Source organism: Rhodamnia argentea, chromosome 4 (genome assembly GCF_020921035.1).
Source record: "Rhodamnia argentea isolate NSW1041297 chromosome 4, ASM2092103v1, whole genome shotgun sequence".
In the NCBI taxonomy this organism is placed as follows: domain Eukaryota; kingdom Viridiplantae; phylum Streptophyta; class Magnoliopsida; order Myrtales; family Myrtaceae; genus Rhodamnia; species Rhodamnia argentea.
Genome location: NC_063153.1, coordinates 29598425 through 29626279, shown reverse-complemented (window position 1 = coordinate 29626279; position 27855 = coordinate 29598425). Strand labels below are relative to the sequence as shown.

General features: G+C 41.0%; 1 protein-coding gene across 1 annotated transcript; it reads right to left on the bottom strand.

Moving 5' to 3' along the window:
• Positions 1 to 27148, bottom strand: LOC115748835 (glutamate receptor 2.1-like). The gene is made up of 5 exons (XM_048277180.1): positions 26801 to 27148; positions 1729 to 3068; positions 1316 to 1628; positions 818 to 1221; positions 1 to 710 (listed from the first exon to the last, which is right to left on the bottom strand). The coding sequence occupies exons 1-5, from the start codon at positions 27111 to 27113 to the stop codon at positions 129 to 131; spliced, it is 2952 nt and encodes a 983-aa protein (XP_048133137.1). The 5' UTR covers positions 27114 to 27148; the 3' UTR covers positions 1 to 128.
• Between the last annotated feature and the right edge of the window lie 707 nt (positions 27149 to 27855).

Here is a 27855-nt window from a genome sequence, read left to right as displayed (position 1 = left end):
TCAATGGCATTCCTTACATGAGAAGAGAATGAGGGGGAAGACATTGTCATCTAAAAGCACAAATTTTTCTACTAGTCCAGGATTAAAGTTCAGTACCTAAGGTTGTCGAGGAATGTACATCTCGCGATCTACATTTGATTTACATTTGTGCGCTCGACGCTTATCGCTACCTCTGGGCACCCTTCGTCTACCCGATTAAGAAATCGTTGTTCTGCAGATGGTGTGCCTTGCTCGTCGGTTAAAACATCGTTGATTTGGATGGATTCGCTCGACGGCCTCGGGGGGAAGTTAGTATTTTCTAAAGTGACAACAGCTCCAGTCTCATTGCCATCATCATTCGTCCTTCTATCTCTGAATCTGCCTTTCCTAAAAGTGTGAGCATTGAGGTCTCTTTGGTAAAATCTTCTTCCTAATGCAACAATTTTCTCCCATGATGAACCTGAAGAACTTGTTACTTCAGGCCAATTTTTTTTGACAAACATGACCATGAAAATGAGAAGAGCTAGAACTGCAGCAGCTCCAGCAATCAAGAATAGGGCCCAGAAACTGTCAAGACCCAAGCTGTCGGAAGAAACCGAGGTTGTCGAATCCAGGCAGTTGGTTTTCGATGTAAGCCACGCGCTTTCGATTTCCGTCATTTTCGGTCCTTCGGTTATGTTGAGGATTGCTCGCGAAATATCTGGTACTAGCGGAGACCCTTTGGGGAAAACCTGTAAACCGAAAGAAGCAGGACATGAGATTCATAAATCATGATGACTAATCCTAACAAATTCGAGAATTTTCCCTTTTGGCCATAATAGAGAGATTGAGGACTTACGAAGCCAAACCCAGCAGTTTTAAATGTCGGGATCAAGGTATACTTGTTGCAATGTCGAGAAAGAATGAGTTTAATGTAGGGGATTTCGTCGAAAGCCGCTGCGATCCCACCCTTTGCACTTCCAGTCGAAAGAAGAGCATCGCATTCTTCAGCAGATTGATAAGATGTAAGTCTGGAATCGTCAAACTTCATTTGCTTTAGCATTCCATAAACAAAAGAGCCATCCTGGTATCCCACTTTTGCTCCACTCTTTAGCAGTTGATTCACATCTGCCACAGTTGGTTGAAGATTCTGCACCACCAAAAGAGAGCTCAAGCTTGCCGTGTAACTTTGCGTCAGTATAAGTACTACGAAAACCCACACGATCACGACAAATCTCGCTAGGTTGCTGAATACTCTCTCCCCTGCAATCCAAATTAAGGGTAAGCACATAAATCCTCCAACAACAAAATGTCAATTCTAACGTTTGATTGATCTGCTAAAGGGAAGGTTGATTACTTTGTGCAAAGACCATGGTTGAAAACGAAAACCAGAAGCTCGTGCCAACTTGTTGTGTTGCCGGACCCCTGAAATCTTCGTTAATCCGGTGCTCGAGAATCCACACGACCAATGCTATAAACACAAAGAAGCATCCGCTTGTTAGCCAAAGGTCCCAAGTGAGTGGCTTCAAGAAAACCCAAGCATTCTTGCTCTTGTTGTCCTTGTATGGAACGAGCATCACAACTCCTGATTCGGTGTATGGTAAGGTGAAGTCCACGTACAATGATCTATTCGCGACGATTGTCGTGTCGCCCACCAATGCGTCATAGTTCTGTTCCAACAAAAGGAAGGGAAATGTTTTCTTTGTCAGCCACGAGATAGCATAGTAAATATTGACATGTAATCTTACGAAATCAAGCATTTGCTCACACCTGGTAAAATACTTGATCGATCATGTCATTGTAATTGCCAGCGCTACTTCCATTGGGCAAGGCAAACGGAATAAGGTCGTAAGGCACGGCATAAGGCAAATTTTCTACCACGGCTCGAAAGATGTCTATACAGTATCCGGTGACTTGGGATGTGTTTGTGCTAGGATCTCCGGTCACCGTCACAAATTGATTGAAACCATCCTTCACGGGAACTAAGATTTTGAGCCTCTTCCCATTCGTGGGAATCTCCCATCCCTTAGGCACAGAGGTCGAATCTCCTGGCCATATTATCGGTCCAAGATTACACTTCGAAGTCGAATATTTGCTTGTGTTGATTGAATTCACATCCCTCAGCAGGCCATTTTCTAGCGTCCAAAACCCAATCCCTCTTGCTGCGTTTCCATTGATGTTAACAATCTGGAATGCTGACGATTCTAACTGCCCATCTACAAGGCTAAACTTTCCAACAAGGCCTGTGAATGTTGTATTGACTAGTTCTTGGAGAAGTCTTTGACCATTTTGAGAGACCCTGATAGTCTCGAGATCCGTTGCATCTGTCGAAGCATTCATCATCTGGAAGGTGAAATTTGCTGCACCCATTTCCTCGACAGCCATTGCCAGAGCCCAAGCAGCGTCATAAGCCCAATATCCGAAAATGTTCAACATCGGATTAAGGACGGATGGGTTGACTTGTTGGAATTTCATCTTCCATCGGACCATGAAAATGTCTAGGTTTGGTGTGTTCGGGACATAAGTCTTAATTCCTAGTACTCCTTGCATTGAAGTGGCCACGACTGATGAATCCACCGAACTCAATAAGTCAGTGATTCCATTAGTCAAGATCCACACATAACCTTCGCTCATCATTCCCACCTCTTTTGCTTTGGCAAATAGCCGAGAACCGAGGCTAGGTAACATGTGCACGATGAAGACCCTTGTTTGCATCGTCATTAACTTGTAGAGTTCCTGCCGGATTTGATCGTCGGTGGCCGAAGGACCAATAAGGGTCCTGTAGGGCACACGCGTGTCGACTTCTTCCAAAGCATCGGTAAGAGAAGGTATGATGCCTTCTCCGAACTCGTTGTCCACATATATGAGGACCGCTTCTTTCCAGCCAAAAGCTTCTACGACCGCGCTTATGGCATTCACTTGGGCCGAGTCATTCTGCGTGGCACGAATGAAGTACGGACTCCGAATCGAACTGAGGGAAGGACTAGTAGCAGAAAAAGAGACGATGGGCACATGAGATTTGTTTCCGAGGTCAATGATGAAGTCTGCTTGCATCGAACCTTCAGGGCCTATTATGGCTTGGACTTGCTTATTCTTTATCAAATCAAGGGCTGCAATGGTGAACCAGAAAAGACGGTGAAACAATAACAATGCGGCAGGTAATGGCAATTATTATTGGAAAAGGCATCGCATTTGATCAGAAGTCAATGGAAATTGAAAAGGCATAGTACAACTTTTATGGAAATAATTAATCACTTGTACAACTCGACATAGCACGTTAATCATGATGTTTGGCTCAACTAGAAACAAGAAAAACACCCGTATAATAATAATATAAAATATGTACCATGCACATATTTTTCCCAAAGAAAAGAATTTGAAAATTGTCTCTATCTGCTATCTCGCTGAAATCAGTGCGAATTTGAATCTCTCCTGTTCAACCAGGTGAACTGCATGAGAGCTGTATATTCTTTAAAGAAGCAAACAAACAATGGTAGTTCTACTATATTACCCCGTTTGAGAACATGAACGAAAATCCCGTTCACAAGTTCTCATCGAGGTGAAACTTTTGTACAGTGTGTATACATATTGGTGAAATACGACACGATAGAGAAGGTAGACTTTTCAATTCAAAGTCAACTTTTGACCACCGAACTGAGAACTTATTACGTGGATCAATATCATTTCTTGAGATATTGCGTACATCGATATCATTTCTTTGCTATAGCTTCTGAAAAGTAGACTCCAAGAATTGGAAAGAAATAAATAGATTAGAGGGTTCCAAGGTCAAATGTTACGCTCAAAGACCAGTCTTGTCGTGAAGCACCGCCTCGCGTGAATCGACCACATCCCACGAATCCTCTCGGCTCTCAAGCTAAGCGTCAAGTTGTCCGTCTCATACGATATATTTCTGACTTTCCCGGTGTGAAAGAGAACGAGTTGAATCTTGAGTACCAACTTTAGGTTATCTTTGATTCTACTAGAAGATGATAACGACTTCTTTTCCACAATAACAAAAACCCTCTTGAGAAAAATTGTATATTGATGTTATGTCGTGGTGTTTTTGAAAATTTAGCTTGGGAGTTCTTCCCAAATTTCAAATCTATATAAGCTGAAATATTCATATGATTTACCAATAAGTCATTACGGACAATAATTGGCTTTCTGTTTGATCAAATAAACATATGCATAAAGTATTTTATCCACTATGACCAATAAGTAAATGAGAGAGAGAGAGAGAGAGAGAGAGAGAGAGAGAGAGAGAGAGAGAACCTGCAGCAGCGGCAGCAACCTCATCTCTCTTGGAGTCTCTGACGTCGAGGATGAGCCGGGTCTTGGAGGAAGGGTTTGAACTATAAAACTCAGAGAGCGACATGTTAATGCAGCTCAATCCCATTCGACCCACCCATGTCTCCAGATCTAGAACCACCCCAATGTTCACCGGGATCGTTGTCGCATTGTGATCGTTACTGCTTTGTGCAGTTGCGATAGGGCCACCGCCGAGGGTAGCTAGGATGGCAAAAAGGGAGAGAGCGAAAAAGAGGAGCTTTTCATTATCGACTGAAGATCTTGGAGGAATCATTGGCAAGGGTTCAGGGACAAGTGTGTGCGAGAGAGAGAGATGGAGGATGTGATGACGACGAGGACGTATTTATAATTGGGGAAGAGCTTTGAAAAGTAGGGCAAAGCAAGGAAATGCTCCATTCAGGGATACTTCGAAGTGGGCTTAATGTGAAGAGATAATATGACCTCTGGTAGTACCAACAGCTCATTTTCTAATTTTTTAATTAAGAATCCCAAAAATAATTTAACCCCTGGATTGTTATTTTTCTTGTCATTTTTTAGGAACAAAAAATGATATTTTGTTCGAGTGCTAGAACGGCTCGAAATTAAAATAAGGTTAATAACACAAAAAAACCTACCTGCGATAAATTTATTTCAAATTATTTCTTTGATCATGAAAAATCTCAACCGATACACCCCTGGCAAATTTAGCAAAAATAACTTTTTTGACCACAAAAAACCTCATAATTTTTTTATCACTAAAAATCCAAAGTTGGTACACTTGTGATGAATTTGCCATTCGTTAGCTTCTGTTAAATTGGGTTAAGGCCATAAAAAATTTCAAATAGATGCACTTGTAACAAATAGAGGGTAAAAATCTCCAAAGTAATATATTTGTCAATTGCCACATGTTATCCAATTAAAAAATTTGACGGTAAAATTTAATGAAAACTCGCAGATGGTAAATTTGTTACAAGTGTATCGATTTTGGAAAAAATAGTTTGATGTGAATTTGTTACAAGTATACCAGTTTGGGGTTTCTGACGGTCAAAAAAATAATTAGGGTAAATTTATCACTGATATACCAGTTTAGAGATTTTTTTTATCAAAAAAATAATTTGGGGTAAATTTATCGGAGCTGTATCGATTTAGAGTTCTTCGTAATATTAACCCATTAAAATGTGATATGCTTATAAGACTTGAAATAATTAGTTAATAAAAATGATTTGTTAGCGACAATAAAAATATTTTGGTTAGTATCATAAACGTATGGAATTTTTGCTCACGCCTAACCTAGTAATTTTAGATTTTCTTATCGATTCTTTATCAGCCTCATTTCCCTCGTCTTGCTTCTTTGTTGCGAGAACCGAAGAATTAACCTCTTACACGAAAAGGTCAAGAATTCCAACTTTGACTTTAGTTAGGATAGTCGAGGACCAAGCACAACTGTACTAGATTCAACTCCAGTTTGAAATAAAAAAACCAAGTCGCCGCACAAGAGATTCTCGTAATGAATTTGTGCAAGAAAACTGGAAAATCTATTCGGTTGTATTCTGATTATATTATCAAAAAGGGTGTCATCTTCTAGAATAGATTAATTGTTTATACAAAAGAAAACCGCGGTAATTAACACAACGATCTAACTCATAAGTACCAAATCAACTAAAATTATGCAAAGATACAATATCGAAACCTAACAGGCTCTCCAAATCGGTTGTACAAGCCGCACCAAAACCTTCCAAATATAAATTTTATTGGCCTACTTACGAATATTGTTGTTTTGATTTCCACTGGTTTGGATGTTCCGGTGATATTGGCTGACATAATGATGCGGATGTCATTAGTAATACGTTTCTGGATCGATTGGATCAGCATAAATCTAATCGGAAGGCGAAATGGTGCTGCAGCTAGAACCAGGTGATCGGGGTCAACGACGTCGGATTGAGCTCAAATTCGGCAGGCTGAAGCGAAACGGCGTCTCGATCAATACTCACGGCCTTTGGCCGTGACTAACGATGAATTTTGGCCTTCGGCATCCTATTTTTTTTTAGTATTTTTTGGGCTTAATTTTATTTCAGCGGCACTTTTGTAATTTTCCGTTTTTTGATATTTTGATTCCTAATTGGACTAGGGTTAGGATAACACCCTATAAAAGGTGTTTATCACGTTTTTTGAAGAGATCATCAATAATATTCACAGAATTTTCGAGATTTCTCTCCTTTAGCAAGGATTTTCTTGCGTTATTCGCCGAACGCCGCGTCGGGTGGTATCAGAGCCTATGGCGGCGGGCGGTGGTCTTCGTGACGATGTTCGGGAGACCGGAGCCCCAATCTTTGGGGACGACGTGCTGCAACGTTTGGAGCAGCGTTTAATGGAACGCATAGATCAACGATTTGATCAAGGCCTTTGTCGTTTCAAAGAGCGATTTGACGAGATAGCAGATCGATTCGAGGGTCTCGGCGTTGATGTGAATCGGAATCGGCGACATGGCAGAAGGCCGGGTGCAGATTTTGCTCGCGGTGACCCCGACGATAGGCCTTTTCTTGTTCGCGAGCGGGATAATCCTCTTTATTCAGAGAGTTCGGAAGAGGAGGAGACCGAAGTTTCGGATGAAGAACGTGCTAATTATGCAAACCGGAACAATTATGGCGGAATTCGAAGGGGACGTTACAACGATCGTGAAAGAAGAGACGGCAGGCGACGCTATGATGAACGTGAAGGTAACGACTTTAAACTAAAAGTCGATATCCCTTTTTTAATGGAGGTGCTGGGAATAGAGGAGTTTCTGGATTGGGTTGCTAATATAGATAAATTCTTCGATTATATGGAAACCCCTAGTGAGAAAAGGGTACGATTAGTAGCCCGTAGATTGAAGGGGGGTGCGTCCGCATGGTGGGAGAGATTGCAGAATAGGAGAGAAAGAGAAGGAAAAGAGCGGGTTCGAACTTGGCAGAGGATGAGAAGATTGCTGAAGCGGGAGTTCCTTCCTCATGATTATGAGCAGATCATGTTCCAGCAATATCAACGTTGCCCGCAAGGTAATCGGTCCATACATGAGTACACGGCAGAATTTATGAGGTTGGCGGAGCGGAATAACCTGTCGGAGACGGAGGGGCAACAGGTACCCGGATATCTCGATGGGTTGAAGCCCTTCATCCGAGATAAGATTGGAGTACAGCTTTTGCGGAATGCATGCGAAGCGAAGAACATGGCGATGAAGTCGGAGATGATGCAGCAAGAACGGGGTAAGAGGGGCTACGAGAACTATAGAAGTAGCGGTTTGAACAGCTCCGTAGAGAAGAGCGGTTTCAACAATCGCTATAACACGGAGCGGAGTCGAGATGATAAGGCGGTGGAGAAGCGCCCTATGAACGAGGCGAGGGATAAGGGAACGCAAGCGCAGAAATCTGCGAACCCAAATCCTTACGCTAAACCAGCGGGGATAAAGTGCTACGGGTGTAATCAACCCGGGCACAAATCTAATGAATGCCCTCAGAGAAAGACAGTTAATGTGGCAGCGAGGGAAGAAGAGGAAGATGAATTTTGTTGTGAACCGGATGGCGACGAGGATGATTTTGAAGAAGAGGAAGAGGAGGTGAATTGTGTTGTGCGCAGGATGATGTTGGCCCCAAAACAGGAGGATGATTCGCAGCGACATCGGTTATTCCGAACCAGATGTACCATTCCGGGAAAAATCTTCGCTGTGGTCATTGACAGTGGGAGCATGGAGAACATTATCGGGAAAGAGGCAGTGAAGAAGCTAGGTATACTCGTGGAGAAGCATCCTAACCCATACACGTTAGGATGGATTAAATCTGGAGCGGACAACATTCAGGTGATCGAGCGATGTAAAATTCCATTCTCCATTGGTAAATATCATGATGAATTGTATTGTGATGTGGTAGACATGGATGTATGTCACATGTTATTTGGGAGGCCGTGGCAATTTGATGTAGATGCTCGGCATTCGGGGAGGAGTAATCGGTATAATCTTGTGAAGGATGGTGTAAAGTATACATTGCTGCCCTAAAGAACAAAAGCAAACAGGTTGCTGGAAGTAATTTCCTTACCCTTACAAGGAAATTTGACTCGAAAATTAAGGAGACCAGGGAAATTCATGTTTTGATAGTAAAACAGGCAATTGAGACAGAGGTCGAACAACAAGTAGAGGAGTAACCTGAATCGGTTAGACCTTTATTGAAGGAATTTAGCGAGTTGATGCCCGAGGAGGTTCCGGACGGGTTGCCTCCTATGCGCGATATTCAGCACCATATAGATTTAATTCATGGTGCTAGTCCGCCTAACCTACCGCACTACGGGATGAGTCCAAAGGAGAGCGAGATTCTAAAGGAGAAGGTGGAGGAGTTGCTGCGAAAGGGGCATATTCAGAATAGTATGAGCCCATGTGTTGTTCCCGCCCTGTTAACTCCTAAGAAAGATGGGAGTTGGAGGATGTGTATAGATAGCAGAGCCATCAACAAGATAACTGTGGGTTACAAGTTTCCTATTCCAAGATTGGATGACATGCTGGATAGGTTACATGGCGCTAAGTGGTTTTCGAAGCTGGATTTGAAGAACGGATATCATCAGATTCGTATTCGGCCCGGCGATGAGTGGAAGACAGCTTTCAAGACAAAAGAGGGGCTATACGAGTGGTTAGTGATGCCGTTTGGGCTTTCTAATGCTCCAAGCACTTTCATGAGGCTTATGAATCAGGTTTTGAAATCTTTTATTGGCAAATTTGTCGTAGTTTATTTTGATGATATCCCGATTTATAGTAGAACCGAGGAGGAGCATTTAATGCATTTGAGGGAGGTGTTGACGACTTTGCGGATCAGTAAGCTGTATGTAAATCTTAAGAAGTGCAGTTTTCTAACTAATAAGTTGTTATTCTTGGGATTTATTATCACCGCCGAGGGAATAGAGGTGGATGAGGCGAAAGTTAGAGCAATAAGAGAGTGGCCAGCTCCTAAAATCGTTTACGAAGTTAGGAGTTTCCATGTGTTGGCTACCTTTTATAGGCGTTTTACTAAAAATTTTAGTATTATTGCGGCCCCAATTACAGAGTGCATGAAGAAAGGTAAATTTGTATAGGGGGAGGAAGCCGAGAGTAGTTTCGCTGTTACGAAGGAAAAGTTATGTACCGCGCTTGTTCTGGCTTTACCCGATTTTGATAAATTGTTTGAAGTGGACTGTGATGCTAGTGGAGTGGGCATAGGAGCTGTTTTATCTCAAGAGCGCAAACCGGTTTGCTATTTCGGTGAGAAGCTTAGCGACGCGAGACGGAAGTGGAGTACTTATGACAAAGAATTTTATTCTGTTGTAAGGGCTTTGAAGACCTGGGAGCATTATCCGATTGGAAAAGAATTCGTGCTATATTCTGATCATGAAGTTTTGAAGTATCTGAATAGTCAGAAGAGAATTAGCAAAGACATGCACGCGCGTTGGTGTCAATTCTTGCAAAAATTTCCTTTCAAATTACAACACAAGTCGGGTGTGCAGAATGTAGTAGATGATGCGTTGAGTAGAAGGGCTGGCTTGTTGATTACGTTAAGCCAAGACATTACGGGATTCGAGCAGCTGAAAGACTGTTATGCAGGCGATGATGACTTTGGGCAGATTTGGGGGTCATGTGTTGCTGGGCAACCTATTCAAGAATTCTATGCCATGGATGGTTATCCGATGCGAGATAATCAGCTTTGCCTTCCTCGGACTTCATTACGAGAGAAGGTAATTCGTGATTTAGATGAAGGAGGTTTAGCTGCACATCCGGGACGTGACAAAACTATTGCTGCCGTTAGGGAGCGATTTTACCGGCCCCGATTGCGTAGAGACGTCGGTAGGTACGTGCAAAAATGTTATGTTTGTCAAACCGCTAAGGGGCAATCTAAGAATACAGGTCTATACATGCCTTTACCTGTTCCTAGCAATATATGGGAAGATCTGTCTATGGATTTTGTGCTTGGGTTGCCACGAACCCAAAGAGGCGTAGATTCTGTTTTTGTTGTGGTAGACAGATTTTCCAAGATGGCACACTTCATTCCTTGTAGGAAAACGTCCGATGCGATAAGTGTGGCCGGATTATTTTTCAAAGAAGTGGTTCGCTTGCATGGAGTACCTAAATCTATTACTTCTGATAGAGACAGTAAGTTTACGGGGCACTTTTGGAGGACTTTGTGGAAGCTCTTTGACTCTTCTTTGAATTTTAGTAGCACAGCACATCCGCGGATCGATGGTCGGACAGAGGTGGTCAATAGAACTCTGGGCAATTTGATTCGAAGCATCCGTGGAGACAAGCCGAAGTAGTGGGATATTGCTTTATCTCAAGCAGAGTTTGCTTATAATAATGCAGTCCATAGTTCTATTGGCGGATCGCCTTTTTTCGTTGTTTATACAAAGGCGCCTCAGCATACTCTAGATTTGATACTGTTGCCTAAGCAAACAGACAAGAGTGTTGCAGCGGATCATATGGCTAAACAGATTGTAGAGGTGTATCATGAAGTCATACAGAAGCTGGAGGAAGCTAATAAAAAGTATAAGGCAGCCGCATATAAGCACAAAGTAAAGCAGGTGTTTGAGGTAGGTGATTAGGTGATGGTGTTTCTTCGTAAGGAGCGGTTACCAGCTGGATCCTATCGCAAACCGCAGCAGAAGAAGTACGGGCCTTATACTGTCGGTAGAAGAATCAATGATAATGCTTATGTTATAGACCTTCCACATAGCATGGGCATATCCAACACTTTTAATGTTGCTGATTTGTCGCCATTCCATGAGTCAACCGAGCCGATGTATCCGGATTCTGGTTCTAACTCGAGGACGAGTTTTTCTCAAGTAGAGGAGAATGATGCGGATGTCATTAGTAATACGTTTCCGGATCGATTGGATCGGCATAAATCTAATCGGAAGGCGAAACGGTGCTGCAGCTAGAACCACCTGATCGGGTCGACGACGTCGAATTGAGCTCAAATTCGGCAGGCTGAAGCGAAACGGTGTCCTGATCAATACTCACGGCCTTTGGCCGTGACTAACGATGAATTTTGGCCTTTGGCGTCCTATTTTTTTTAGTATTTTTCGGGCTTAATTTTATTTCAAAGGCACTTTTGTAATTTTCCGTTTTTTGATATTTTGATTCCTAATTGGACTAGGGTTAGGATAACACCCTATAAAAGGTGTTTATCACGTTTTTTGAAGAGATCATCAATAATATTCACAGAATTTTCGAGATTTGTCTCCTTTAGCAAGGATTTTCTTGCGTTATTCGCTGAACGCTGCGTCACATAACCTATAAATTATGCCATAACTTCTCCTTAGAAACAAAAACATTGCATGGTCGAACAGAACAAGTAGATCAATCTCATCTAAACCGTTGTAACTCAAATAATTGATGAATCAAATACATTAGGACATATTATCTATAAACCGTGCAATAGCTTTTCTTGGTACGGACATATAAAAGAAATGTGAGATTTCAAACACCTACAGGTAAACCCTAAGAGCTCTGGACCAAATTGTCTAGATAGTTGTTTTCTGCCCCTTCTTAGAAGTGGGACATCTTCAATGGCATAATTCCCTAAGTCTTATGTGCCGCGATTTTTTTTTGTCTTAGAAGAGTCCCCAAACTTTAGATCTTATGAAAGAAATGTGAGATGTCAGACACCTATAGATAAACCCTAAGAACTCCAGACCAAATTGTCTAGTTAGTTGTTTTTTGACCCTTCTTACGGAAGTGGACATCTTTAATAGCATAATTCCTTAAATCTTATGTGCCCCGAGCTTTTTTTTTTTTTTTGTCTTAGAAATATCCCTAAATTTTAGATCTTATGAAAGAAATGTTAGGTGTCAGACACCTACAAGCTAAGAACGCCAGACCAAATTGTCTAGTTTGTTGTTTGGCCCCCCACTTACGGAAGTGGGACATCTTTAATGGCATAATTCCCTAAACCTTAGATCCCCCTCGTTTACTTTGACCAAGTAAAACAAGAAAACCTCACCCGGGGCTGTCATCCACCCACGAACCATCATGATTAATTCAATCATCACGTCCCCAGAAGACCAGTCCTATAGTAGATTCAATAGGCACGTGAAGTCATAACATATTGCCAGTGGTCACTTTTTTAGTTGCTTTAACTTTTAAAGTGAGCAACTGATTATACTCGTATTTTAACTTAACACTCTCCTCAAGTTGCAGTTGAGTGAAAAACCCACGAGTTTAGGGGGGAAAAAAAAGTAAGAGACTGGAAAAATTCGAAAGCAGATGGAAAAAGTAGGTATAGAACCAAAAGTGATCACCTAATTACTCCAAGAGTCATTAAGAATGACACCCATGTGTGATTATGGCCAAAAAAACATCATAAACTCGTCAATTCATAGCACTAATTGAGCGATTTTATTCTTCTTCCTCTTCTCGTTATTGTTGTTGTTATTGCGGATATTATTGTTATTACTGAGATAATAATTATTAATACAGTTGGCTTTCTATTACATATTGAGTGATTTTTGTGAGTTTCCAAGAAGCTGCGTATTGCCTTCAAGTCAAGTCTTTTGACTTGGATTTTCCCCCAACTATTCTAATGGCTCTAGTCATAATCGCGCTGCACCATATCTACCTAGCTTGGAAGGAACACATAATGGAACCGTCCATGACCAAAGTGCAGTCGTCTCGCCTCAGCAATTTGTTGGGTACATAGCAAGCTACAGCGTTGAATCAATATATACTGAGTGTACGTCTGTGGATCAAATATATGTCTCTATAAAATTGACCCGGCAATTAATTTACAAGTGGTCATAAAAAATAGAAAATAGGAAAACTTAGTTTAGGAGAAACTTTGGATACAAGTAATAGGCGGGTATTAACCTACTCTCAATGTTCCGGATCATATTACGATTACTCGACATGAAAAGCCGTCGAATAGGCCGATTCTACAAGTCATGTGGCAGGAAACGTGAGTAATTTTCTCGCGAAATTTGCGTCTTTTGTGGAGCTCAGCAAGAAAATTGAGTCCGAGCAACAATTACCTGGTTGATACAATTAGTGGAAGAATCGTCATATGATGGTTAATACAGAGCGGATGAATTTTAAGTGACAAGTCCAAACTCCCTTGTTTTTCACACAGAGGATTCCTTTTCATTTGGCTATCCATCTACTTCAGTCGTAAATATAATATGGTAGCAAAAAGAAATAGCTAAATAGAAAAAAAAAATAGTGCCCATGATTCATCTACATAAAATATTGCTTTCTTCGATAGTAAACTGGTGGGATTTATATACGGTCATGAATTTGATCATGTTATCATATGTATTATTCATTAATAAAATCTTATTCTTGATAGTTGTTGAGTATTTGTATTGCTCTATTGATGCCAATAGGATACTAATATCAATTTATAAGTGATAAAATGTAGAGTAAACTTCGAAATCATCTATGTGTACGATATAATGTGTATTGTTTTTGTTGTTATGGGTTACTATTTTGTAGAGGTGTATGGTGATTACATGAATATACGATTATTAGTGACTTTGTAAACAATACGTCTTATGTGCAAACCTAACACGATGAACGAGGCCTAAAATTAACAATAGGAGAATACGACAAACAAGAATCAGATGTGACTTGAAAAAGGAAAATTTATCAAAATAGTTCTAGACATATTGCATTTGTAGCAATTTAGTCTTAAATCTTTCAATTATGTCAATTGAGTCCCAAAACTTTTTACGTTTTGCCAAATTGCGTACATCAGGCTAATTTCAACTGAAAATTACCAATATGGACACCAGCCGTTCTACATGGTACGATTGGTGCTGACGTGAACATTTTTTTTTTATATATTTTATAATTTTTTGGTTTGTTGTTCTAGCATTTCTTTCTTTTCTTTACCTTTTTTATCGAGTCCCGGCAATCCTCGCCGACTTTGGGTGAGGGCTGCCTTTGCCGATTGCGGGTGAGGCGACCCTCGTCCGATTAAGGCCGACCCTCACACGATTGAGGGCCGCCTTGCTTGGGTCGCTTGTGGCTAGTGAGGGAAACCATCACCGGATCGGGTGAGAGCTAGCTCTCCCAATCCTCTCTATTCATTGTCGATGGCCGGGTATCACCCGAGATCGGCCATCATCACAAAGGAAAGAGAAAATAATTAAACGGACAGGTCGCGCCTCCCATGGTTAGGGGAGGCTCGACCTCGTTTAGTGACAACAAGGCCAGCCCCGCATGGGTTGGGCAACGATTGACCTCACCGTCACTGGACGAGGTTTTGCCCACTGCTCGCCCTTGTTGATGGTCGATGGGGGTGAGCTATGCTAGAGGTCAACGAGGTCGATGTCACTTGCCCTTGCCGGCCTCGACAACCAATTGGAGGAAAAAGAAAGGGAAGAGAAAAAAGAAAAGAAAATAAAAATTAATAAAAGTAAAAAAATTCCAAATAATATCAAAATAATATTAAAATTTATCCACATTAGTGCCGATTACGGTATGTCGGGCCCAGCACCCATCGGGCATGCCAACATCCATTCTTGGTCGTTAAGTTGTAACGTCCCAAGACGCGTCACCGACCCATTTAAAATTTTTTCTTTTAATTAAGCGCATATGGAACATGCTACTTTCCCAAACAACATTTAAATGACGGTAGGGATAGCATAACAAAGAGTCAAATTAATGAACATCAGCAAAATAATACTTTTATTTATTTATCTCGTTAACCTAAGGAAATATGTATACACAAACCCTATCTCGGGGCTACTTCGTATAATCATAAAAAAATACTAGGTTTAGATTAGGATTAACGCTACTCCGTGCTAATACAAAAAGGGATCCACGTCCACTTCTAGCTTTTCACAGCTAAGGGTCTGAAAAATGGTTAGCAATAACGGGTAAGATATAAAATCTCCGTGAGTTAACACCTAAATCCGAATAGGGCGCTTATTTGCTTAGGGAACCCTAAACATATAGGTTAATGTCAAAAACAGATCAATAGCGTGTGACTCTCGCAATGCTATAGCTATTACATGATCGGGCGTAACTCAATAGTTAACCATCAATCACATGTCGACTTATCCCGCCTTAGCTCACATATTAGACAATGCTCAACATGGCATTTAACTACACACAAATCAAGGCTCACAATTAGAACACCGATATCAACTTTCATGCCAAATATGCAATAAATAAATTGTACGTGATCGAACATGCAGTAAATAAATTGCACGTGATCACCTATACACAATTCAATCACCATCCTTGAAAGTTGCCAATCAATTTATTAAATAAGCTAATTTATGTGGCTATTCCCAATATCAACATCACAATTCAAGCATAGAATAATCACGGATGAGTATTAAAACTATACAATAATAATAGTAAAATAATAAATCGAGAGCTTATAGTTCAAACCTTGACAGCTTATCGTCAAAACCTCGATAGCTTATCGTCAAAACCTCGATAGCTTATCCTCTAAAACCTCGATAGCTTATCGTCCAAACCTCGATAGCTTATCCTCTAAAACCTCGTTAGCTTATAGTCCAAATCTCGATAGCTTATTGTCCAAATCGATAGCTTATCGATCAAGGTTAACTAACCCAACCATGATTAACAAAAAGTAACTACGGTTAACATAAAATAACTACAGTTAATGAAAAGTAACTATAGTTAACTAAAAGTAACTATGATTACTTTAACTAACCAGGGTTGACTAACCCAACTGCAGTCAACTAACCTAACTGTAGTCAATTAACTTAACCCAACCATCATTAACTAAACTAACCAACCATTAACATAAACTGATCTATCCCTAAACGTAATTAATGACATAATTAGATATTAGGGGTTAACTCACAAATAATGATCGGCAACGAAGAACGATCGGCGGCGACGACTCGAGCACGACAACGACGATCCTCGGCGGCTCTCGGCCTCTCGGCTCGGCGAGCTTAGGTCACGGGCCTCGGTGATGATGGACAGAGAGGCATTGCAGATGATGCTGAGGTCACATGTCTCGATCGGTGACAACCGACGGTGGCTTGGCAACGAACGACAAACGGCGGAGCTTGAATCGACGTCGAACGAACCAAGCCTCCATCGACCAGCTTCTGTTTAGCTCAAACCCATGGAAATTTATCAACTTTCCGGACAATCAGCCCTCATATCCAAATAGCCCTCGATCTTATGGTTGCATAAGAGAAAACGGAGCTCAATTCACCCTCTGGACGAGCTCGGACAAGCAATTTCTTTTTGGGCGCGCGTAGAAAATCGAGAAAGAGAGGGAGCTCGGGATAGGGAAGATTTTTCATGAAAATGGAGGGGAAGAGAGGAGAGAAAGAGAGTCACGGCCACGCTTGGGGAAGAAGAAAAAAAGGTGGGGCCCACGGTCAAATCTCCATCAATGAGTTTCGTTTTTTATGAATAATATCTATGGACAATTTGGTAATTTCACAAGTAAGGGTAGGTTAGTCATTTGGCACAAATGATTGAGGGTACTTTGGTAATTTAGCGCCAAGGGTAAAATGGTAATTTTGCAAAGGGGTAGAATCGTCATGTCAAGGTAAAAGGGCAAAATAATAAATTTACCTTTAAGGGAAAAATTGTAAATTCACTTCTATGGTTCGGCCAGGACTAGGCTTGGGCACAAATGGTCTCGATACTTTAGTTTAACGGTTCGACCGTCCGAGCTTGATTTTCTCTGATCGATGCTACTGGGTTATCTAAGTCCCTTTTCGGACCAATTACAATTGCGTTCAACTATTGTCCCTTAAATCTAAAAAATCCCATATAATTCACCGGACCAAAATTTGAGACTAAAATCCATTGAATTTATTTTCTTACGGACCTCAAAATTTTGGAATGTCACAATCTTCCATCCTTAGAAAATTTCGTCCTCAAAATTTCGCTTTTAAACTCCTTCCTTATCAAATGCAAAACTCACATAATCGTCATCTTACTAAACTATGTGGACTTACTACGCTTTCGTTGCGCACTCTGCCATCCTATTTTCCTTAATTGCCATATCTCGTAATTTTAACCTTATTACGGGTCATCGGCGACCTTAGTAACTCATAGATTCAACCGATAAACCATAATATGTCGTCCACTCATAACTTGCCATTACGAATCTTTCACGTTCATTACCACAACTCTTTGATCAACATACTGCCCATGGTTTTGTTGGTTACAATCTTCGTACAAAACACAATTTCAAACAAGTCCGACGTTATCCTCAAATCTCTAGGAATCAACCTCTAGTCATTCCATGATGTAATCTAGACTTCTGCAGGACACATCATTGGAGGCACATTTAAACAACACATCCCTCACACAGACGGGATCTTCTCCGGCAATAATCTCGGAGGTATCACGATAGACTTTTACCAACTTCCCACCAAGTAGTCCAGGCATTTCTACATCCTTGTCTATAGCACTTCAATCTACTCAACGTTCTCTCATTCACTACCCCGATCGTTGAGATGCAATGCAATGCATTTTCGAAAAAATATTTTTCACTTTGAAAATCAACTTTAATGCAATGTATCTTTTAATAAATGTTAGACTTAGCACAACACTTCGACCAATTTTTCAATGCGTAACTTGGTTCATTCTTGCCCCTAATGCTATCTTAGAAGACCGCCAGAAGCTGCTCCTTGCTTAGGCCATTTTGCTTTGGCGTCACTTCCCGCCATCGTCGACCCGGGTCGTTATAAGTCTACTAGCCTTCGCCCGGTTCATCCCCAAGTCAAGCACCTACTAAGAAAGTCCTGTTCGACATGTCCTATGCCACATCTCATTACGGTTTATAGGCATCCCGTACAGCTTGTCCCATACCAAGCGATGGTTTATCAAGTCCTACAAAATAATGATATGCTCATGCGTGCACGTTTCTCAATTTTCGTTTTAATGCAATAGACACGTGCAATGCATGATCGTCCTCACTACTTATCACACAATACTCATTTCCACATCAATCCTTACCAATCGAAACTTTCTAATTCCAAAAGCGACCATCACACATCTCAAAGATCAATTGCCTAAGATCGATCTATAACCTCATGTTCGATTGTTGACAATTTAGGATCACAATCATATAGTCCAACTTTGCCCTTTGTTCATAAGCAATTCACTAACCAGTAAGTATATTTACTAGCTCAAATCTATGCTTAAAATTTATTGATTGTAGTTCGCTTTCTTGCGAATCTTAATCATATCACCCCTCGGGGTCATCAATTAAAGTCGATACTAAAACTCTTAGAATACAACACAAAATTTAAACCTATAATCCTTGAGATTTAGTGGCACTACCCGATCCTTAATCTTGGATTTCAGTCCATCCCGAAATCTCCTTGCACTATCCACAGGATCCTCAACTATCCTTAGTGCATATTTCGACAATTCGACGAAATGCAGCTTGGTTCCTCATTTACTGCACTATTATATCTCCTAAGGCCTCCAATGCCTGCAAAATCCCGTTCGCTTTGAGATCCTCTTGCACTGTCCTTCCTCTAGGCACTCTCGTAATACGGTTACTCAACTTACAGGAACCTTAAGGAATTCCGCTTGACCAAAGTTGACATGCCAAGAGAACTCAAGAACAATGACCCAAAGGTCACTCAACAATTACAAGCATGGGTTTTAATCATACTAACTATCCCAAAACCCAGTACACCTTATCACTCCAGGCCATGACCAAATGATTCAGGCTGATTTTGCTCTGATACCACTTATACAACGATGTCACGCCTCGTACCCATCGAGCACGTCAACATCCCTTCTCGGTCGTTAAGTTGTGACGTTCCAAGACGCGTCATCGACCCATTTAAAATTTTAACTTTTAATTAAGTGTATGCGGAGAGTGCTACTTCCCAGCACAACATTTTGAATGATAGTAGAGATAGCACAACAAGCGATTAAATCAATCAACATCAGCAAAACAAAACTTTTATCTATTTATCTTGTTAATCTTGGGAAATACATATATATAAGCCCTACTTCAGGGCCACTTCCTACAACCATAAAAAAATACTAGGTTTAGATTAGGTTTAATGCCACTCCGTGCTAACTAAAAAAGGGATCCACGTCCTCTTCCAGTTTTCCAGAGGTAAGGGCCCGGAAAATGGTTAACAATAATGAGTGAGATACAAAATGTTCGTAAGTCAATGTCTAAGTCCAAATATGGCGCTGATTCGCTCAGGGCGGCCTAAACATACAGGTTAATATCGATAACGGATCAATAGCGTGCGATTCTCGCAATGCTATAGCTATTACATGGTTAGGCGCAACTCAACAGTTAACCATTAAACACATGTCGACTTACCCCGCCTTAGCTCACATATTATATAGTACTCAACATGGCATTCGACCACATACAAATCAAGGTTCACAACTAGAACACCGATCTCAACTTTCATGCCAAATATGCAATAAATAAATTGCACGTGATCAAACATGAGATAAATAAATTGCACGTGATCACCTACACACAATTCAATCACCATCCTTGAAAGTTGCCAATCAATTAATTACATAAGCCAATTTATATGGCTATTCCCAATATCGACATCATAATTCAAGTATAGAACGATTAGAGACGAGTATTAAAACTACACAATAATAATAGTAAAATAATAAATCGATAGCATATAGTCCAAACCTCGATAGCTTATCGTCAAAACCTCGATAGCTTATCGCTAAAACCTCGATAGCTTATCGCCTAAATATCGATAGCTTATCGCTAAAATCTCGAGAGCATATCGTCTAAACCTCGATAACTTATCATCTAAAACCTCGATAGCTTATCATCTAAACCGATAGCTTATCGACCAAGGTTAACTAACACAACCATGATTAACAAAAAGTAACTATGGTTGACATAAAGTAACTACAGTTAATGAAAAGTAACTATAGTTAACTAAAAGTAACTGCGGTTAACGAAAAGTAACTATAGTTAACTCAAAGTAACTACGATTACTTTAACTAACCAGGGTTGACTAATTCGACCGCATTCAACTAACCCAACCGTAGTCAATTAACTTAACTCAACCATTATTAACTAAACTAACCAATCATTAACATAAATTGATCTATCCCTAAACATAATTAATGGCCTAATCGGAGATTAGGGGTTAACTCAAATAACGGCCGGCGATGACGAACGATCGGCAGAGAAGACTCGAGCGCAACAACTGCGATCCTCGGCCGCTCTCGGCCTTTCGGCTCGGCGAGCACGGGTTGCGAGCCTCGATGACGATGGATGGAGGCACCGCAGACGACGCCGAGGTCACACGGCTCGAGCGGCGACAACCCACGGTGGCGCGACAAGCTTCTGTTTGGCTCAAAGCCATGGAAATTTATCAACTTTCTAGAAGAGCAGCCTTCATATCCAAATAGCCCTCAATCTTACAGTCGCGTAGGAGAAAACGGAACTCAAATTGCCCTCCGGATGAGCTCAAACGAGCGATTTCTTCTCATGCGCATGTAGAAAATCAAGAAAGAGGGGGAGCTCGGGATGGGGAAGATTTCTCATGAAAATGGAGGGGAAGAGAGGAGAGAAAGAGAGTCACGACCAAGCTTGGGGAAGAAGAAGAAAAGGTGGGGCCCACGGGTCAAATCTCCATCAATGAGTTTCGTCTTTTATGAATAACATCCTTTGGCAATTTGGTAATTTCACAAGCAAGGGTAGGTAACTCAATTGGCACAAATGATTGAGGGTACTTTGGTAATTTAGCGTCAAGGGTAAAATGGTAATTTTGCAAAGGGGTAGGTAAAAGGGCAAAATAATAAATTTACCTTTAAGGGCAAAATTGTAAATTCACTTCTATGGTTCGCCCAGGACTAGGCTCGGGCGCAAATGATATCGACACTTTAGTTCGACGGTTTGACCGTCCGAGCTTGATTTTCTCTTACCAACGCTATTGGATTATCCAAGTCCCATTTCGGACCAATTACAATTGCGTCCAACTATTGTCTCTTAAATCTAAAAAATCCCCTATTATTTACTAGACCGAAATTTGAGACTAAAATCCATCGAATTTATTTTCTTATAGACCTCAAAATTTCAGGATGTCACACGCCACGTCGGCGCCGGCCTCACACGTCAATGACTTCCGGCCAATTTTGATCGGAAAGGACTAAAGTGGCATAAGTGTAAAAGGTTTAAAATTGAATTGACCAAAAAAACAAAAAGCTATGCCCGTGGAGATTCTAATTTACAGCACTCCCATGATATCCAACCTATCCTCGATACAAGGCAGTCCATGGGCCTTCCGGCACATAGTTGAAGATTGTGGAAACCTCCTGGCCCAACTCAAAAAAGTCGCCATAGTAGCTTATAGTCCTTGTGAGTCTAATCAAGCGGCAGATTGGGTGGCCAAGGCTCATAAAAAAAGGTCTCTCCCTTCTTATTGGCTAGTTAACCCTCCCCAACTCGTTTGAGATTTGCTTTGTTTTGAATTTTGTCTTTTCGGATCTTGTAGTTCCTCGTTGGAGTGAATGAATTTCAGTGCTTTTTGACTAAAAATATTTATGACAGGATTGACACAATTGTAGTAGGTTTATGAAAATTTTGGTAATTTTTCCTAAAAGAACTAAAAGGTACCTTTTCATCCTTTTTTTTTGGCAAATAAAGAATATTATTTTTTTCACAATTTATCCTTTCACCTTATTTTACCACGGGACGCATTCCCACATTTCCAACTCACCGATTTTCTTCCAACCAAAAAAGAAAGAAAGAAAAATCACGATTTTGCAGCCCAAATTCTTGATCCAGCAAATAACCCAACGCATTCCCGGAATTAGTCGACACTTGCATTAAGTATTTCGTCTTTCGATCCCGAGTGTCCGTTAGAAGATTATGTGGTTGAAGCTTGTATGCTGATCTTTTGTGGGACAATTGTTTCTAGTCGGTTACACAAAGAAAATACAAAGCAGATCTTCTATACAATGCCTCTAAACAATACAAGTACAAAACATTTTCAAAACCACTAAATGGGAGGTTTTTTTATTTATTTATTATATATAGGTAAGTTTTATGTTATATTGCTCAAAACCAAATATAGAAACAAAAAGTAATGCAAAGGACTACTTCCATTAATGAGGCATAACCAATTGTTTTAGCATCGCTTATTTCATAACTTCTTTTTTTTTTTTTTTTGGGTTCAAATTCGCATAATTGCACTTAATTTTGGGCCTGAATTTTGAGGGTTACTTGTGAGAAATAGGCTAGTGCCATTATGGGCCTCAACGGACACGAAGATGCTAGTTTATATATATGAATATAGGAATAACGACATAAATGAATGTACAATATGGTTCATGAGCTTTTAATTTGTTCGATGTGATTCCTACACTTTCAATTTGTTTGATATGGTCCATGAACTTTTGGAACATGCTCAACTTAATCCTTGAATTATATGAAAATATTCAACGTTGTCGTTCCCTAAGCAACCAATTATTTGAGTCAAGCCCGTGGTAAATAACCCCGCTTCTGCTGAATGAAAAGCATCTATCTTTCGTGTATATTGTCCGAGATTACACAATAAGCGAGTGCAGTTCTTACATGAGAATAGTATGAGGGGGAAGATATTATCATCTACAAGTACCGAGTTGAACTAGTTAAGGAATAAAGTCCAGTATCTAAGGTTCTTGAGGCATTTACATCTCTTACTTTACATTGGTAAGCTCGACATTTACCACTCTCTCGGGATACCCTTCAACTACACGATTACGAAGTCCTTGTTCTACAGATGTTGCCCCTTCCCCATCGGTTAAGACAACCTCGATTTGGCTGGAGTTGCTTGCCGGACTTGGGGGGAAGTTGGTGTGCTCTATAACTTCAGCAGCTGCAATCTCATTGGCACCATCTTCCATATTCCTGTCGCTAAATCTGGCTTTCCTAAAAGTATGGGAGTTGAGGTCTCTTTCCTTAAATCTTCTACCCAATGCAACAATTTTATCCCGCAATGAACCTGGAGAACTTGTAACGACATGCCAATTTCTTCCGACGAACATGACCATGAAAATGAGGAGAGCTAAAACAGCCGCAGCTCCAAAGAATCAAGAATAGGCCCCGAAACTATCAAGACCCAAGCTGTTGGAAGAAACCGAGGCGATCGAGTTCAAGCACTCGGATTTTGATGGAAACCATGTGTTTTCGATTTCCGTTATCTTAGGCCCTTCATTTACGTTTAGGATTGCTCACGAAATATCGGGCACTAGCGGAGACCCTTTGGGGAAAACCCGGGAACCAAAAGAAACAGGACATGAGATTTTTCGATCATAGAAATAACGAATAATCCTAGTAATTGAAACATTTGAGGGATAAAATCGCACGATTAAGGACTTACGAAGCCAAATCCAGCAGTTTTAAAGGTTGGGATCATGGTATATTTGTTGCAATATTGGGAAAGAACGAGCTTAATGTAGGGGACTTCGTCGAATGCCGCTGCAATCCCGCCCTTTGCGCTTCCATTTGAAAGAAGCACGTCACATTTTTCAGGAGATTGATAAGATATAAGTCCGGAATCGTCAAACTTCAATTGCTTTAGCATTTCATGTACGAAAGAGCCTTCTAGGTAACCCACTTTTTCTCCACTCTTTAGGAGCTGATCCACATTAGCCACGGTTGGTTGAAGATTTTGCACCACCAAAAGAGAGCTCAAGCTTGCCGTATAACTTTGCGTTAGTATAAGTACCACAAAAACCCACACGATCACAACAAATCTGGCTAGGTTGCTCAATACTCTCTCCCCTGCAATCCGAATTAAGGGTAAGCATATATATTCTCCAAGAAAGACATGTCAATTATAACGTTCGATTGATCTATCAAAGAGAAGGGCGATTACTTTGTGCGAAGACCATGGTTGAAAACGAAAACCAGAAGCTCGTGCCAACTTGATGCGAGACCGGGCCCCTGAAATCTTCGTTAATCCGATGTTCGAGAATCCACACAACCAATGCTATAAACACAAAGAAGCATCCTGTTGTTAGCCAAAGGTCCCAAGTGAGTGGCTTCAAGAAAACCCAAGCATTCTTGCTCTTGTTGTCCTTGTATGGAACGAGCATCGCAACTCCTGATTCGGTGTATGGTATGGTGAAGTCCACGTACAATGATCTGTTCGCGATAATTGTTGTGTCGCCCACCAATGCATCATAGTTCTGTTCCAACAAAAGGAAGGGAAATGTTTTCTTTGTCAACCACGAGATAGCATAGTAAGTATTGACATGTAATCCTACGAAATCAAGCATTTGCTCACACCTGGTAAAATACTTGATCGATCATGTCATTGTAATCGCCAGCACTACTTCCATTGGGCAAGGCAAACGGAATAAGGTCGTAAGGCACATCATAAGGCAAATTTTCTACCACGGCTCGAAAGATGTCTATACGGTATCCGGTGACTTGAGATGTGTTTGTGCTAGGATCTTCGGTAACCGTCACGAATTGCTTGAAGCCATGCTTCACGGGAACTAAGATTTTCAATTTCTTCCCATTCGTGGGAATCTCCCATCCCTTAGGAACAGATGTCGAATCTCCTGGCCAAATTATCGATCTAAGATTACTCTTCGAAGTCGAATATTTACTCGCGCTGATTGAATTCACATCCCTTAGCAGACCATTTTCGAGCGTCCAAAACCCAATCCCTCTTGCTGCGTTTCCATTGATGTTAACAATCCGGAACATTGACGAATCTAGCTGCCGATCTACAAGGCTAAAATTTCCACTGAGGCCCATGAATATTGTCTTGGCTAATTCTTGGAGAAGGCTCTGACCATTTTGAGAGACCCCAATAGTGTCGAGATCCGTTGTATCCATTGAAGCATTCATTGCTTGGAAGGTGAAATTTGCCGCACCCATTTCCTCGACAGCCATTGCCATAGCTTGAGCAGTGTCATAAGCCCAATATCCGAAAATGTTCAACGTAGGATTAATGACGGATGGATTGTCTTGATGGAATTTCATCTTCCATCGGACCATGAAGTTGTCCAGATTTGGCGTGTCCGGGACATAAGTCTTAATGCCCAGCACTCCTTGCATCGAATTAGCAACAACTGATGAATCCACCGAACTCAATAGGTCAGTGATTCCATTAGTCAAGATCCACACATAACCTTCGCTCATCATTCCCACCTCTTTTGCCTTGGCAAATAGCCGAGAAACGAGGGTAGGTAACATGTGCACGATGAAGACCCTTGTTTGCATCGTCATTAACTTGTAGAGTTCCTGTAGGATTTGATCGTCCGTGGCCGAAGGACGAATAAGGCTCCTATAGGGCACTTGTGTGTCGACATCTTCCAAAGCATCGGTAAGAGAAGGTATGATGCCTTCTCCGAACTCGTTGTCCACATATATGAGGACAGCTTCTTTCCAACCAAAAGCTTGCACGACTGCGCCTATGGCATTCACTTGGGACGAGTCATTTTGTGCGGCTCGAATGAAGTATGGGCTCCGAAACGTACTGAGGGAAGGACTAGTAGCAGAAAAAGAGATGATGGGCACATGAGATTTGTTTCCAAGGTCAATGACGAAGTCTGCTTGTTCCGAATCTTGAGGGCCTATTATGGCTTGGACTTGCTTGTTCTTTATCAAATCAAGTGCTGCAAAGGTCAACAAGAAAAGACGGTGAACCAATAACAATACGGCAGATAATGGAAATTCTTATTGGAAAAGGCATCTGTCCTTATAACTTGATTAAGTATTTTGGAACTTGAGACCTTATTTGTTTTATTTCACCACTAGTACCAGACAACTTCCTTGGAAATATTCAATCACTTGCTTAGCTTGACCAAACTCGTTAACCATGATGTTTGGCTCAACTAATTGAAAAATCATTACATTTTCCGAAAGAAAAGAATTTGAAGTTTCGCTATAATAGGGTTCACTAAGCAGACATAATTTTCCAGAATTTTACTCTATGTATAATAGGACGAGAGTCACAGGAGACCATAATACTCTTCAAAGAATGGAACAGACGACAATAGTGATACTATATTCCTCCAATACGACGAAACCTTGTATTCAAAGATCAATTGTTGAACATGAAACTTTGTAGTCAAAGATCAATTGTTGACCGACACCAATACGATGCCATTTCAAAGGTTTCCACGGTCAAATATTACGCTCGGATACCAGTCTCGTTTTTTTTTCGGTCGAATGATACCAGTCTTGTTATGAAGCACAGAATGGCGTGGACTTACCAAAAGACTTTTGGGGGGGTGGGGGTGGGGGTGGTATTGTATTGATATATTTTATGGCTTCGAGACCCTCCTTATTCCCAGTGTGAAAGAGATCAAATTGAATCTTAACTACCAACTTGATGTTAATTTTTGTTTTATTTGAAGATGATAAAGACTTCTTTATTACATTGATTTAAAAAAGAAAAACCCTTTGAAAATTAAACCTCGGTCATTTCTTCTTGGAGAGGCAATTCATGCTACGAGAATGCATATTGCTTCGAATGGCTCAAACATTTTTCCATCTTGCATCGCACAAACAGCTGCATAATGTACTTTGTCCTCTACGACCAGTCAGGACGTCACAGAGGGGGAGACACAGAGAGAGAGAGAGATAGAGGCCTGAGAGAGAACCTGTAGCGGCAGCGGTAACCTCATCTTGTCTGGAGTCTCTGACGTTGAGGACGAGTCTGGTCTTGTAGGAAGGATTTGAACTATAAAAATCGGAGAGGGACATGTTAATACAGCTCAATCCCATCTGACCCACCCATGTCTCCAGATTGAGAACCACCCCGATGTTCACCGGGATCGTCGTCGGATTGCTGCTGTTACTCCTTTGGGCCGCCGTGACATATGGGCAGCTGACGAGGGTTGCAAGTATGGCGAAAAGTGAGAGAGCCTTAAAGAGGAGCCTTTCAGCATCCAACGAAATTCTTGGATGAATCATTGGAAAGGGTTTTTGCGAAAAGACAAGGGTTGGGCGAGAGACAGAGATAGAGAGAGAGTTGGGAGGATATGACGATGACGACGATGTATTTGTAATGGGGAAGAGCTTTGAAAAGTAAGACAAGGCATGGAAATTTTGCATTCAAGGATTGCTCGACGTGGACGGGGCCCATCTGGGCTTACGTATGTAGAATGATAATATGACCTACGGTAGTACCCACATTTCATTTTCTTTTTTCCTCCTTTGGATTAGAAATCCCAGAAGTTCTTTGACCCCAGGATTGTTTTAAAGATGAAGAAATTTTGCTGGAACGGCTCGAGTTTAAGAACTTTAGATATTCTTAGACGACAGTATACAAAATCTAATCCACTGTGCGATCACTGGAAATTTAGTTAATATTATAAAATACTTAGGTTTATGTTTATGTCTAATATGATAATTCTAGATTTTCTTTTTGGTCCTTTATCAACCCCATTTCCCTCGTTTTGCTTCTTTGTTGCCTCATTTGCATCTCTTTTCTGCCGTAGAAGAGGGGTCCAGTAATCCACCCTTAACTTCAGTTATGATGGTAATGAAGTGGGCCATTTGAGAACGAGAAATAATTATGTGACAGTCTTTAATCCACTGTGAGATTAATAGCCTATTCTAGAAATTACTGTGGTGTCAACTTTTTCAAGAATTTGTGATCTACAGCATATAGTTACTCTTGTTGCCACTTTCACAGTTATCTAAAAACTGTTAC